The 16,570-nt window shown below is 37.7% G+C and overlaps 1 protein-coding gene across 3 annotated transcripts in view; it reads right to left on the bottom strand.

Annotated features, from left to right (window-relative positions):
• The window catches only part of EFCAB5 (EF-hand calcium binding domain 5), a 136,950-nt gene that overhangs the window by 87,831 nt on the left and 32,549 nt on the right, over positions 1-16,570 (bottom strand). For all 3 annotated transcript variants that reach the window (XM_082443393.1, XM_082443394.1, XM_082443395.1), the window contains exons 5-7: positions 13,714-14,284; positions 6,360-6,516; positions 3,896-3,944 (exon numbers count right to left, since the gene is read on the bottom strand). In XM_082443393.1, the coding sequence (XP_082299519.1) occupies positions 3,896-3,944; positions 6,360-6,516; positions 13,714-14,284 (777 nt within the window). The remainder of the gene's footprint in view (positions 1-3,895; positions 3,945-6,359; positions 6,517-13,713; positions 14,285-16,570) is intronic.

The raw sequence follows: 16,570 nt of genomic DNA, 5'->3' as shown, positions 1-16,570 counted from the left end.
TGTAGTTTTTCTTGCTTCTGTTGTCTGCCCTCTGGTGGTTGAGGCTATCTAAGAGGCTTGATGGGAGGCTCTGGTGGTGGGTAGAGCTGACTGTTGCTGTGGCGGTCAGAGCTCAGTAAAACCTTAATCCACTTGACTGTTGATGGGTGGGGCTGGGTTCCCTCCCTGTTGCTGTGGCGTCAGAGCTCAGTAAAACCTTAATCCACTTGACTGTTGATGGGTGGGGCTGGGTTCCCTCCCTGTTGGTTGTTTTGCCTGAGGCAACCCAACACTGGAGCCTACCCGTGCTCTTTGGTAGGGTTAATGGCAGACTCTGGGAGGGCTCACGCCAAGGAGAACTTCCCAGAACCTCGGCTGCCAGTGTCCTTATCCCCACGGTGAAACAGAGCCACCACTTGCCTCTGCAGGAGACCCCCCAACACCAGCAGGTAGGTCTGGTTCAGTCTCCCCCAGGGTCACTGCTCCTTCCCCTGGGTCCCGATGCACACATTACTTTGTGTGTGCCCTCCAAGAGTGGGGTCTCTGTTTCCCCCAGTCCTGTCAAAGTTCTGCAATCAATTCCCACTAGGCTTCAAAGTCTGATTCTCTAGGAATTCCTCTTCCCGTAGCCGGACCCCCAGGTTGGGAAGCCTGACGTGGGGCTCAGAACGTTCACTCCAGTGGGTGGACTTCTGTGGTATAAGTGTTCGCCAGTCTGTAAGTCACCCACCCAGCAGTTATGGGATTTGATTTTACTCTGATTGCGCCCCTCCTACCGTCTCACTGTGGCTTCTCCTCTGTCCTTGGACGTGGGGTATCCTCCTTGGTGAAGTCCAGGGTCTTCCTGTCAATGATTGTCCAGCAGCCAGTTTTGATTCTGGTGCTCTCGCAAGAGGGAGTGAGAGCACGTCCTTCTACTCCGCCATCTTGGTTAATCCTCTATCTGTTTGTAGATTTTCTGATGATGCCCATTCTAACTGGTGAGAGGTGATACCTCATTGCAGTTTTGATTTGCATTTCTCTAATGATTAGTGATGTTGAGCATTCTTTCATGTGTTTGTTGGCAGTCTGTATATCTTCTTTGGAGAAATGTCTATTTAGGTCTTCTGCCCATTTTTGCATTGGGTTGGTTTTTTTAATATTGAGCTGCATGAGCTGTTTATATATTTTGGAGATTAATCCTTTGTCCGTTGATTCGTTGGCAAATATTTTCTCCCATTCTGAGGGTTGTCTTTTCGTCTGGTTTGTAGTTTCCTTTGCTTTGCAAAAGCTTTTAAGTTTAATTAGGTCCCATTTGTTTATTTTATTTATTTTTTTAAATTTTATTTATTTATTTATTTATTTTTGGCTGCATTGGGTCTTCGTTGCTGTGCGCGGGCTTTCTCTAGTTGCGGCGAGCGGGGGCTACACTTCGTTGTGGTGCGCGGATTTCTCATTGCAGTGGCTTCTCTCATTGTGGAGCACGGGCTCTAGGTGCGCGGGCTTCAGTAGTTGCAGCACGAGGGCTCAGTAGTTGTGGCACACGAGCTTAGTTGCTCCACGGCATGTGGGATCTTCCCAGACCAGGGATCGAACCCGTGTCCCCTGCATTGGCAGGCGGATTCTCAACCACTGCGCCACCGGGGAAGCCCCCATTTGTTTACTCTTGTTTTTATTTCCATTACTCTAGGAGGTGGATCAAAAAAGATCTTGCTGTGATTTATGTCAAAGAGTGTTCTTCCTATGTTTTCCTCTAAGAGTTTTATAGTGTCTGGTCTTACATTTAGGTCTCGAATCCATTTTGAGTTTATTTTTGTGTATGGTGTTAGGGAGTGTTCTAATTTCATTCTTTTACATGTAGCTGTCCAGTTTTCCCAGCAACACTTATTGAAGAGACTGTCTTTTCTCCATTGTATATCCTTGGCTCCTTAAAAAGATTCTTTAGTCAAACTCCTAATTTTTGTTAATGATTTATTATGAGATACCAGTTATTGTCATAGGAGGACTGTATAAACTTTAGTATAAGTTTACACATGAGATGCTCTTATCCCCATCCCAGACTTTCCCCCAAGCTCCAGAAGATTACGCAAGCCAGACTGTTTTCTACCAGTAACCGTTGTTATTAAATGTATGCGTCTCTCCCTTAGCTGCACTTTGAGCAACTTAAGGTCAGGATACATGTCTTAGTCCTCTTTGCATCCTCTACCCCATCACAGTATCTGGAACTGAGTGCTCAATAAATACTGAATGAATAAATGGTACAGAAAATAAATACTATATGGTATAGGAGGTGAGAGGAGAAGCAATCACTGTCAACTAAAGTGGTCTGGAATTTCTCTAATTTTATCACAGTCTCAAATAGAGCTCTCTTAACTCATTCTTTCTGTACCCACAACAAAAACTAAATGAATAATAGAAGTTATTGCAAAGATTTTCTGAAAGAGGAGTTAAGGCTGTGCTGTGAAGAATTATAGTTTTTAGATAAGCTGTGAACAGGTAGAAGGAGAAAAGGTTATCAGCAAGGCCTGAATCATGTTTGGGGACCAGTGATTGGGAACATAGGAAGCATATTTTATTTTTAAAAGTGAGGGACTTCCCTGGCTGTCCAGTGGTTAAGACTTCGCCTTCCAATGTAAGGGGTGTGGGTTCAATCCCTGATTGGGGAGCTAAGATCCCACATGCCTCGTGGCCAAAAAACCAAAACATAAAGCAGAAGCAATATTGTAACAAATTCAATAAAGACTTTAAAAATGGTCCACATCAAAAAAAAATCTTAAAAAAAAAAGGTGAGAACAGATTTCAGACAATCTATCCTTATTGTAATAAAGTGGTCAAAAAATCAATTAAAAAAACAATTGGATATAAATTATGTAAATCTCAGAACCCAAACTCTAGTTCTTTATTCAACAAGTCAGATTTTTTTGCTTAATCTCCTGTAAAGAAACTTTTCTGAGAACAAAATCAACAAAACCTGTGGTTCTCCATAGGTATGGTACTGTCTCCTTCTCCCCTCAGTGAACATGGTGGAAATTCATAGATGAGTTTTTGTTGCTCTGATGATGGGGAGTGGGGGTAGGGGCAGAACTCCTGCAATTCCTCCACAATAAAGACTTTCCCCCTCTTGCCAGACATTCAAGTAGGTGAAGAATTTGCTTAGAATAATTTTGAGTCTGGAATCTAATAATTCTGTTTTACACATAAACACAGACATATTTTTGCTGTTGAATTTTCCAAGAACGTAACTGCTATGAAAATTTGAAAGAGAATTGTACTTTGCTTCATTTTGGAACTTTGCCAAGAGTTGTTCACCATTTTACAAAATTATATAATTGAAGGTAATATCATAGATTGTATCTGAACTCCAATATAACATACCTGTGTTAGTCTGCATTTGTAGCTTTCCTGTTCATGGGGATTCTACATGTATATAAAAATCCATTCATTTTGCTCTTATTTCAAAATGCCAAATACAAAGAGTATGACTGATTGGATATAATTTTACTTTTCTTATGTCTAAACATTCATTATAAATAGGTACAAATGTCTGACTATTCCATATGTCTTTTAGCAAAGTTGTAACTAAGCATTTATATATTGAAATACAGCACATTTAATTTTCTTATGTCTTTACTTGTATTTCTCCTTCATATCACAGTTATGACATTATATCTTTCTTTTAAAATTCTGTGTATGTAAGCAATATTTTCCAGGAATTTGATAGGATAATAAAGGGTTATTACAAAATAGTTGTAATAAAATGGGGCACTCAACTAAAAGAATTAAAAATCACTGATTGCATCTCTGCTTTTCTACATTCTCCAACTGAAAAGAGCAAAAGAGCTTGACTACATGACTCTTCATCTTTATTCAGCATCCCCCCACCCTCAAAAAAAAGGAGAGAGAGAAATATAAACACTGCAGTAACAGGCAGGCTTACCAAGCTGGAAATCTGGATTTTGAAAAAATTCATGAAGAACATTCTGAATCTGCAAATCAAAGAAAAGAAACCATATACTACTTTTCAATTAGTATATATTAAGTATTTTAGACTAAAAGCCATCTGTAGTCTTTTAATTTAAGTCCTAGGTAATTCTTCTAACCCAGGGACAGAAATAGCAATAATTAACATTTAGTTTATAGCAGATTTCAAAGTATATAAAATGCTTTTGCATATATTTCCTCACTGATTTTCAACCTTTTTGTGTGAGAACTAGGATGCTGAGCAGATCCCATTTGCCCCCTCCAAGGAAATTTCTAACAACACTCAGACATTGGGCATGATGGAGCTAAGGCAACTTTGGCAACCAGCTTGGCAATCCAAAGAGTCCTCTGTAATTCCTCATTCTTCAATGACTGAAAACAAAATTTCGGAGCTCTTCTTGGTCCATTTTTAATTTTTATTTATTATTTTATTATTTTTATTTTAAAAATTTATTTATTTATTTTTGGCTGCATTGCGTCTTCGTTGTGGTGCGCAGGCTTCTCATTGCGGTGGCTTCTCTTGTTGTGGAGCACGGGCTCTAGGTGCAAGAGCTTCAGTAGTTGTGGCACGTGGGCTCAGCAGTTGTGGCTCACAGGGTCTAGAGCGCAGGCTCAGTAGCTGTGGCGCACGGGCTTAGTTGCTCCGCAGCATGTGGGATCTTCCTGGACCAGGGCTCGAACCAACGTCCCCTGCATTGGCAGGCGGATTCTTAACCACTGTGCCACCAGGGAAGTTCCTTTGTCCATTTTTTAAAAATAAGACTTTATTTTTCAGGGCAGTTTTAGGTTCACAGCAAAATTGACCAGAAAGTACAGAGAGTTTCCATAGACTCCCTGCCCCCCACCACCACATACATACCTTTCCTCCACTACCAACATCCCCCATCACAATGGTACATTTGTTACCATCAATGAACCTACATTGGAAACTCATAACCCAAAGTCCATAGTTTACATTAGTGTTATACATTCTATGGGTTTTGAAAATTATATGATATGTATCCGTCATTATGGTATTGTACAGAATTGCTTCACCACCACCACAACTCCTCTGTGCTCTGCCTATTCATCCTTATTTCCCCTCCTCACTCCTGGAAACCAATGATCTTTTTACCGTCTCCATAATTTTACCTTTTCTGGAAAGTCACAGAGTTAGAATCATACAGTATATAGCCTTTTCAGATTGGCTTCTTTCACTTAGTTATATTCATTTAAGGTTCTTCCATGTCTTTTCATGGCTTGATAGCTCATTTCTTTTTAGCACAGAATAATATTCCACTATCTGGATATACCACATTTATTTATTATTCACCCACTGAAGGACATCTTGGTTGCTTCCAAGTTTTGTTAATTGTTAATTATACTGTAAACATCCATGTGTAGGCTTTCGTGTGGACATAAATTTTCAACTCTTTGGGTAAATACAAAGGACCATCTACCATGGCTTGATTGTATGGTAAGAGTATGTTTAGTTTTATAAGAGACTGCCAAACTGTATTCCAAAGTGACCATACCTTTTTGTATTTTACCAACAATGAATGAGAGTTTCTGTTGCTGCACATCTTTGCTAGCATTTAGTGTTGTCAATGTTCTGGACTTTGGCCATTCTGATAGGTGAGTAGTGGTATCTCATTGCTGTTCTAATTTGCATTTCCCTGATGACATATGTGGAACACCTTTTCGTATGCTTATTTGTCACCTGTATAACTTTGGTGAAGTGTCTGTTCAGGTCTTTTGCCCATTCTAAAATCTGTTATTTGTTTTCCTATTGTTGATTTTAAGAGTTATTTGTATATTATTGTCCTTTATCAGATATGTATTTTGCAAATATTTTCTTCCAGTCTGTGGCTTGTCTTCCTTGGTCTATTTTTAGCAACTGGAAATATGCTTGGTATTGTATCTAACCAATAATTATTCTCACATCTATATACACCTAAGAGAACATATATAACTCTTAGAGTACAGTTATTTTTCAGAGCTAAAGACATGGTCTTTTAGGGAATTCCTTGGCGGTCTGGTGGTTAGGACTCTGCGCTCTCACTGCCGAGGGCCTGGGTTTGATCCTTGGTCAGGGAACTAAAATCCCACAAGCCACGTGGCACGGCCTCCCCCCCAAAAAAGGATATGGTCTTTTAGTCCACAGAAGTAATTAGTCACACACATACAAAAAACAAACGAAAGCTATGTCTGTCTGTAATGAAGAGTTTGTGAAATTCAGCCAGAGTCAATATTTTGGAAATCTACCTAGAATTTTCTTTTTAATGTTCAAGAGAAAATTGGAGAAATTGACTTTCATGGGCTAGACTTACATCAGCAGGACCAAAAATTTAGAGGGAGGCTTCTATCACTCTGCTCAGTATCTAGCAATCACCCTCTTATCACCCATTCCACCTACCCTTCACAGATACCCTCTTCCTTACCACTATCATAGGAATCATTCCTTTGGGGTCTAGAATCCACTCATTGAACTGTTCCTGCAGAGCCTGTTTCCATGTGTTGGCCATCTTGGCTTTGACTTTGTTCATGCATTCTCTTTGTTCTCGTTTCTGTTTAATATTCTCCTTCATCTTGGATACTCTGAAGGATGTAGAAACAGAAGAAATGTTGAGTTGAGACCACTGGATTTGACTCAGATTGCTCAAATGGCAGAATACAGGAGTTCAGAGCCTCATTTGAACTTTGGATCTGTCTTTTTCCATGAAATTTTCCTTCATTCAAGCCTGTAGGGATCCCTCCTTCCCCCAGCACATACTGAATTTGGCATTAATGATAAGCTGCCTTCTACTATTATTTGACTTTTTATAGAGGTAGGCCTTATTTTACTCAGCTAAATACTGTACTTAAGAAGCACTAAGAATAGCTCTAGAAGCTGCCACATATAAAAGCAAGGTTGAACGCACTAAAGCCTCAAGGTGGTGGGCCTCTTTTTTCCCTGGACACATAAATCATCTTGGAAGGACTCTGATTCCAAGTCTAGGGTGAAAGCCTGGAAACTGCATTTATAACAAGCATCTCAGGTAATTCTGATGCCTTGGACCAAACTTCTGATTTCTGCCTAGGAAAATTTATTGCCAATTTCCTTTATCCGGCCGGAGTCAAATACTTTTGACAGCCCCTGAGCATAATAGTTAACTTGTACTCAGACAGAGTTGCATCACCCAGGTTGAAAATGGGGGAAGAATGTGATTTTAGTCATTCCTAGTAGGACTTCAAAACCCCCAAACTGGTTTTGATTGAAACACCAAAATGGTTCAGAATAATAAAAATAGCTGCTGGTTTCAAATACAATTTTCAAGTAATGTTTGAGTCAGGTCTTCATCTTTCAAAGAAGAGAGACTAGGGCAATCTGACAGATTTGGAAATGCAAAAGAATTCTCAGTAAGAACTGGTAAACTGGAGAACTACAGTAATCCAAAAGAAACAACTAAAATCTAAATCATTACTTTATGCCCATATAAGGCCTTCAAAATTCTCTAAGAAAAGAAGCCTTCAAAAATAAACTTTGAAGTTTGAAAATAAAAATAGGCAAGTTGTTAAATAGTGCAGAAGGGCTTGTTTCTGAACTGCTGTAAGATTAATTAGCATTTTAAAGGATGTGCTAAATTCCTCTAATGCGACTACTAACTAGCCAACCCTCCACCACTTATCTCAGAAACCCCAGTCTATTCTTGGCTGGGTCTTCTTCTGCTCTTCCCCTACTCTTTCTCCCCCTGCTGCTTTATCTTTCTCCCTCTCTCCCTCTCTCTCTATCCTCCTCTCCCCTTTCCCCTGTCTCTATACAGCACTCTCCTCAACTTCTGTCTTTTCTGCATGATTCTCTGTTCTGTGTCTGCGTCCTTCTTCTAGCTTTTTCTCATTATTCACTCATTCACACTCACTCACTAAGTCAGTTACTTATTCACTCATTACACAAACATTTATCGAGCACCTACTATGGATTCTGCCATTATAAAGCTTAGGGTCCACTGCAGAACAGATAAGTAAGTGATATTGTGTAATAAGTACTCGGTGTCTCCAGATTCTCATGTGTATTAATCAACACAGATTAACAAAATTCAGTTCCTGTCCTATTTCCATCTGCCTGAAAAGCCTTCCTCCCTCTCTTTGTTTGACTAGATCCTCCACGTCCTTTAGGTCTCAGTTCAGACATCATTTCCTCCCCCTTATTAATGCCCACATTTAGAAACAAAACTTAGTTTTGTGCTTCAGGGCTACTGCGCATGAGACTCCAAATATAACCCAGACGGATTTTTAATTTACTAGGTAACTCATTGAGGGACTGAATAAAATTTCTCTTTTGTGGTCTGCATTATCTCAAGAGGATATCTAAATTAATCAACAGAATTCCATAGCATCCAAAACTCATAACTTTGGGTAGTGTAGGGTAGCCATAATCTGTAAGCAGATTCTAAGTATAAATCCACATTTAAGGAGACCGGAAAGAAAAAAAACCTGCAATGTGGTAAAATGCAAAAATTATCACAGATTCTTCCCATTCCTGTATGCATGTCTGTTTGTATGCAGTGTAACTTTGCAGCTTTTCCCATTATGAGCTGGAGTCTATTTCTGCATCTCTTGTGTCTGTCTGTGGCCATGTGACTTGCTTTGGCCGATGGGTCATTAGCAAACATGATGGAAGCAGAAAGTTGAAAAGTGCTATAAATTATATCACAATAAAACTGGAAGAAAAAGTGCTTAAACATTGGGGGTTGCTCTCTTTTATTGAACTTAAGAGCACTTCTACCACCACCTTGGAAATAAGCCTTGGCTAGCCTGCTGGATGATGATCCAGTTACCTCCATTGCTTTTACCAACAGTCAGCCAACTAACAGACAAATGACTAAAACTATCATTGCCATTTTACCGCAATGTATGAGTGAGTCCGACTGATACCATGTTGATCAGAGATGAGCCATGAGCTCAGTCCAAAATCATGAGCAAATAAATGATTGTTTATTTAAGCCACTGAGTTTTGAGGTATTTTGTTATGCAGCAAAAGCTAACTAACAAAACAGTTTTGCCATCTTAACAAGTGTTTTGAGCTCTTTTAAAGAAAAGTACAGTGTAAATCTAACTGATTAAAGAATAGAAGTAAAAATGCTTCTTTACCCTAATTGTGACAATCCAAATCCTATCCATCCATCCAAGCTGTGTTAGGAAAATCTTCCACTCAGAGTATTTGCCTAGATTATATCAAAACTGAATGTTGTATTTCATAAAAACTGGTTCTAACCAGCTTAAGTGGGTAATGGACCATGAACTTTGAGTGACCCCAGTACACCAGACCATTACTAGACCTAAGGGAAGACTTTTTCTCGACTGCTAAACAACAGAACTTGTTTTAATCAATCATGTACAAACCTATGGACTCACTCTGTCCTATATACAGTGTGATCGTCTTCAGTTGTTATAAGTATAACCACTATAAAGCTCCCTTCCTAACACTTAAAAACTCCAGAATTTTCCCCCTCAGCAAACTAGTCAGTGAATTCTTCACTGGTGTAGATTCCTTTGCCTGGCAAGTTAATAAACTCAGCTTTTGTTTGTTTGTTTGTTTTTAAGCTCTGATGGTCTTAGTTTCACAAAGCTAAATTGGACTTCTTGCCATATGGAGCATGTCCATATTATTCCTGTGATGAGTATTCCTATATAAATACGTATATGATATGTGTCTACTTAATTATTAATTATTAATTATTGTACTTAACCCATTTTCTTCTGTTTATTCAATATACAGCTTATTATGAAATGAAGTTCATGACGTAAGGTTCAATGACTTAAGAAAAATCTAAGCTAATGGTTAATCCATGATACTTGAACAGCTAAATAATTAGGCCTATTTGGAATTTTATAAAATGATGAAGAACATTTATTATAGCCTCCTACTTAAGTACAGATGATTAATCATAGAGATTTCAAAATTAAATACTCAATTACTCCAAATTAAGACATATCTCAAAATAATCTTATGTATCTAAAAAAAAAAAAACAAGAAAACTTTCATCATTCTAAGCCAGATTAGAATATGTCAGTTAATTTATTTAACAAATATTTATTGAGCATTACTTACACGACACAGTGTTAAATGCTGGGGATTCAATGGTGAATATGACAGATGTAGTTCCTGCTCACATTACAGCAGGAGAAACAACCATTACAATTGTGATAAGTGCAATGAAGAAGAAACACAGGATGCAATGAGAGAGCCTATAAGGGAAGATCCCAACCCAAATTCATGACGAAGTGGTATTTGAGCTGAACTCTGAAGGACTGGTAGGATAAGATAAAGAGGAAGGGGAAGAAGTAATGACATGTGAAAAGATCCTGAAGTGGAAAGAAGCATAGTATGTTTGAAGAACTGAAAGAAATCCTATATGCCTTGGGTATAGAGTGTGAGAATGAGAGAGGTGGGAGCCTGGGCTAGAAAGAAAGTCAGAGACCAGGTCATACAAGAAAGTTTGTATAGGCCTAGTTAAGGACTTTGGTTTTTATCCTAAGAATAAAGGGATACCATTGAAAGGTTTCACACTGGAGAAAAATGTGAAAACGTTAAACTTTAAAAAAATCTTCACATACAGGTAAACGATAGAGTGGAAGAGGGCAAAATGGATGTAAACATAACAATTAGGAGACTATTGCAATATTGCAGGTGACAGATGATGGTAGCTTAGACTAGGGTGACAGCAGTGGGGAGGGTCAGAAATGAATAGATTTGAAAGAAGGAGGTAAAATCAGCAGGACTTAATGATTGACTGGAAGTGATCAATGAGGAAGCAGAAAGTGTCAAGGTTAATCCCTCTGGTTTTGGCTTAAAAATCTGGATGGATGATCAATTAAGACAACAACTTGTTGAAACTGAGATGCTTGGGAAACATCCAAGTGCAGATACTGAATAGAGAGTTACATGTGTTGTAATGAGGGCACTCAGGGATGGATTATGGAGTGATAGGAGAACTATGCCTTAAGGAACCTTAATATTTGAAGATCAGGTAGCAAAGAATGAACCAGCAAAGGATACTGAGAAGGATTAAACAGAGGTAGAGGGAAAACTAGTAAAACATGATATCATGGAAGGAAGGGAAACAGTATTTCAAGGAGGAAATGGCCAACATAATTGAACACTGCTAAGAGGTCAAGTAAGATGAGGACTACAAACTTTCCACTGGGCCTAGAAGCAGAGAAAATGTTGTCATATTGGTAAGTGACATTTATTGAAGAGAGCCTGGAACAAAGACCAGATGGAACAGGTTGTTAAAAGTGTAGGAAGTAGTGAAAGTGCTATGTGGACAACTATTTTGATAAATTTAGCTATGTTTTAGTCATATTTCCTCAACTAGAGTGTATAAGCTCCTCATGACAAGAACCAAATTTTGTATTTTTTTTTTCGTATGGCTCAACATTAAGCACTGAGTAATTATGCCATAAATACTGATTGACTGTGAAGACTCCTCAATAAATTTAAGTTATTAATTCATTCATCTAACAAATATTTATTGAGGCCCAATTCTTGCCAAATACTTCGCTCAGTGTTGGAAATATAGATATGATAGAAAATGGCATGCAATATAGTGTGTAATATGATAGAAAATAGTGTGTAATAGTGTACTTCTCTGCAGTAGTGTGAAATTCTAACATTAATAATCTTTCTCTATACTTCCTTTTTAATGTTTAATTTAAAAAATATATATACCGTAAAATTAACCTTTTTTGGTGCATAGTTGTATAAATTTCAACACATGTATAAATATGTGTAACCATCACCATAATCAAGCTATCAAAAGTTTGTAATCTTATTTTAAGAGCAAATATTTTTCATTATCAATTCACAATAAGGCAGTAGTGACATAGAATATGCATTCTCAAGAATTGGAGGGATCAAGAATCAGAGGGAAAAGATGCTAAAAGAAAAGAAAATATGAAGAAAAACAAAATGACACAAACCTACCCTCCTTATCAGTTTTGCAAATTTACATGTAAGAATTATAGTCCACTTCAATTCTATACCTGTCTTTCAGGAACCCTGAGGGAAAGCAATAAAAGTATACTGCATATGTAAAACTTACAAATAGCAGTGATATTTTATTTTTTAGGTAAGTGGCTACCACTATATAAATTGTTCCAAATCAGTAAGGAGTGTCTTCTCTATCTATCGTACTTAGACACCAAACAAAGATGAATCCCTTTTTGTCCAGGGAAGTAGGCAGATGAAAAATTTTCAGATCAGGTTGAGTCAAACAGACACTTTAACATTATCACCAGAAGATAAAGTCTTGACAAACCAAACAAAAATATTATGTGTCCTTTTTCTTGAGCATAAGTAAGGAAAACTCTCATTCCTAAAATGAACGGACTTCTCCAAAGCTCTCTAATGGATTGAGAACAACACAAACAATGATATAGTTCAGAGAATTTAAAAAGCAGGACTGTTTTTGCTAAGATTGCTGGGTATCCAAGCTTTACGTTAATAGACATTGTGCTGCTGTAAAGCATCCCTAGGATTTCTGAATATTCTACAAATGCCTGAAACTGTCTTGTGTTGACATATGGATCTTGGATTTTTGCCAGAGGAAGATGAAACCCTAATTCTGATAATCTCAGCAAAGAAAGCATCTTTAAATACTTTAACTCTTTCATGATATTCCTAACAACTTTAAGACAACATTGACTGATACAGAATAAGATGAGCAAATGGAAAGATAAGCATTCTCATATAGAAACACTTGTCATTATTAAGGATGTTGATTTTCCCTAAGATAATGAATAAATTTAATCTTATTTCAATAAAAATTCCTATAACATTTCTTTTGGTGTTCTCTCTCCCCCCCCTTTTTTTTTTCAGGTAGATGAATCAATCCTAAAGCTCATATTGAAAAGTAAACACACAAGAATAGACAGTAATGATTAGAAAAGAAGAAAAAATATAGACTATTCAGTAATTGTTATTGGGCTAACTATGTAGCCATTTGGAAAAGGAATAAGTTGGATACATATTTTAAATCTTACACTAGGATAAATTCTAAATGGATCAATACTTTAAATTAAAATTAAAATAATTCCAGAAGAAAACATGGGACAATTCTTTTAACATCTTGAAATGAAATGTAACAATGACTCAAAGCCCAGAAGCCATAAAATAAAAGTAAATAAATCTGACCACATAGAAATAAAAAATCCTCTACATGACACAAGATAAATGACAGGTGAAAAACAGAGGAAAATATTTGTAACTTATTCACATCCTTTGGATAAAAGGAAGAAAATTAAGAATGTATATTTGCATTTGCTTATGTATGCACTAAGAAATTTCGGAAAGATCCATTGAAAACTAAGAACAGTAGCTATTTATAGCAGAGGTGGAGCACTGCGTGGATGGAGGATAAGAATGGGAGAGAAAGTTTTCACTGTATAACACTTCATACGTTTCAGCTTTTGAACCAGGTGAACATATTACCTATCTGAAAAGTTAAATTTTAAAAAGTCCTTCCTCTCATATAGCTTACTTTCCAATGCAAGAAGACAAATAATAAACAAATAAATACACACTTGGGATCCTAGTGAGATAACTAAATTCATGAGTACAAGGAACTTACTTAATATACCTTGTTAGTCTTCACAGTGCCTCATAAATAGTGAAGCACATAGTAGTAGCTCAATAAATACTTTTTGAAGAACTATAAAATTACTTTAAGTCCTATTTGTATGATTATGTTATTGTTCTACTTGCTTTTCAACATAAGGAGCTAGATCATCAACTGAAAATACAACAAACTGTACCTGTTGTAAGTAGTGTTCGGAACGTATATCTTCAGGTCTTCTGTGATATTTCTCATCACCCTCTGATAACCAGACATTCCTGAGTCTTTGATATAATTAGGGTTGTTTCTCATTAAGTATTCCCCCAAATGGTTAATTGGATTAAACTTGGTTGGAATATCAACTTCTGCCAAAAGCTTCTTCTTTTCCACTTGCATTAACATTTTTTCCATTCCAGGAACTAAGGTGGGTAGAAGTTTGTCGAGCAAATATGCACGACTGTTCAGTGTCATGTTTTCAGTATTAAACCACTCTTTGGCCAAATTATCCCTGGGGAGTTTTTCTTCAGCCTTTTTTTCTAGTTCCTTCTTCAGATTTTCCTTATCTATGATTTTCTGCTGCATTGTCTGGGCTCTTGCCTGCAGTCTTTCAAAAAGATTTTTCTTCCATGACTGTTCTAGCTTCGAACTCTGTGTAGTTTGATCTAAATTGAAAATCACTTTTGCAGGTTTTCTGAATACAGTATTCTTTGAGATTCTAGAGTCCTTTATTGAACAAGTTGAGATTTTTGGCTGCTCCTCCAGGTTTAATTCTGAGGGGACAAAAATTGAAATGTAAGAAATATTAGAAGTAGATTTTAATCTATGTTACTTTAGAATATTATTAGAAAATTATTTTACATCCATTTACATGGTATATTCAAACACAGCTAAAAGTAACAGAAAATCAGACAGCAGTGACTTTAACCATAAGGACATTTACTGTTTTCTTAATCAGAAGCCATTCAACAGCTCAGTGTTTTTATTAAGTACCTAGCATGTTTCTATTGTTCTTTATTCATTTTTTGTGCTTGTATCTCAGGATCACAAGATAGCTATTGCAGCTCCAGGCATCACTTCTTTACAGGAGAAAAGGATTGAGAATGAAGGAGCTTTCTCTTCTTGAGGTGCTGTTTTATTATTCAAGAAGAGAAGATCCCAGACTCCTCACTCTAAGACTTTCCTTTACATTTCATTGGCCCTAATTAGGTTACATGCCCACCCTAGGCCAATAGCTGGTAAAGGTAAAAGGGTTATTGAGAATAGTTTTGATCAATCATAATTTATTCCTTGGTCAGGGTTTAGACCATATTTGGTCAGGGTTTAGACCAAATTCTCTGATATCAAGTGATTTCCATCTGCTACAAAATTGAAGTTCCATTGGCAGACAAAAGGTGGGAAAATGCCTGCTGAGTAGGCAGTGAAGAGAGTCTACCAGACATGTACATGTATTGGGTTGGCCAAAAAGTTCGTTCGGGGTTTTCCATAAGGTGTTACAGAAAAACCCAAATGAACCTTTTGGCCAACCCAATAAATATATTTCTTCCCACTCTCATATTTCCAACTTCTTCCATGTTGGAGATTTTAGACCAAGATAGTGGACTGAGGTCAGGACCTACATGCCCTCCCTACCAAAATCTCTAGAAATGATAGAAAAGGGTGTGTGTGTTTGTGTGTGTGTGTGTTTTAATATGAACATAAGAATGCTAACAACCAGTAGAAACTAACATAACATTGTAAGGCAATTATACTCCAATAAAAATTAATTTTAAAAAAAGGACTTCTCTGGTGGTCCAGTGGGTAAGACTCTGCGCTCCCAATGTAAGGGGCCTGGGTTTGATTCCTGGTTGGGCAACTAGATCCCACATGCATGCCACAACTAAGAGTCCTCATGTCGCAGTGAAGATCCTGGATGCCACTACAAAGGCGGCACAGCGAAAAAAAAAAAAGAATGCTAACAATCAGTCATGAAGAGGGCCTTCAGAAACTTTGAGGGTCTCTGAAAAATGTAAGGTAGATGGGATTAGATTGATTAAAGAAACTATAAGACTAAAAAGATCCAGAAGATGACTGTGAAATTTGGGAGCAGCTCTGAGGCACCCTAAGTTTAAAGGATGTAGATATGGATAGCAGGGGAATGACTGACCTTTTTGTGTATCTTCATCCCCATTTGAGCTAATCATCAGGCACCAGAGGCATTCACCCTTGAACTGGGACAAGGGGATTCGGGCAAGAGAGGCAGGATAATGCCTCCACACACAGAGAAAATGAATTGCTGACAGACTTCACTGTCTGCACATCTTACCCCTCCTCCACAATCTGCATATCTTACCCCTCCTCCACAATCACTGGCAGCAGGCTACAGAAAACAGAAACGTCATCCAGAGAAAAGCAAACAGGGATTCCCAAATGCAAATGTAAGCACACACGTAAGGATCACCAAATATTTAACGAAAACTATCTCCATGACTAAACAAATGCAATGATTAATACTATCCAAGGAAGCACCATTAATAGAACAAATATAGGGAGTTCTAAAAGAGCTGTAATTAATATCCTCACAGCAGAGAAATTAGAGGAAATTAAAAATATAGTTATATTATTTTTAAAAATTACAAGAGCTTGGAAACCTAGTGCTCAGATCTTGGCTTCTTTCTTTTTTTTTAATAGGATTGAAATTTTAGATTTACTTATTTATTTATTTTTGGCTGCATTGGGTCTTCGTTGCTGCGTGCAGGCTTTCCCTATTTGCGGCAAGCAGGGGCTGCTCTTCGTTGCGGTGTGCAGGCTTCTCATTGCGGTGGCTTCTCTTGTTGTGGAGCATGGGCTCTAAAGCGCAGGCTCAGTAGTTGTGGTGCTCAGGCTTAGTTGCTCCATGGCATGTGGGATCTTCCCGAACCAAGGCTCGAACCCGTGCCCCCTTCATTGGCAGGCGGATTCTTAACCACTGTGCCACCAAGGAAGTCCCCAGACCTTGGTTTCTAATATCATTCTCCAATTTTAAAAAATCAGGACTCATTGAAAAAATGGCTGATTCTAGGACTGGGGCAAGAAATATT

The sequence above is a fragment of the Balaenoptera physalus genome, assembly GCF_965194825.1.
Source record: "Balaenoptera physalus genome assembly, chromosome: 20".
Classification (NCBI taxonomy): Eukaryota; Metazoa; Chordata; class Mammalia; order Artiodactyla; family Balaenopteridae; genus Balaenoptera; species Balaenoptera physalus.
The sequence above is the reverse complement of the archived record's forward strand: the minus strand, read 5'-3'. Positions and strand labels throughout refer to the sequence as shown.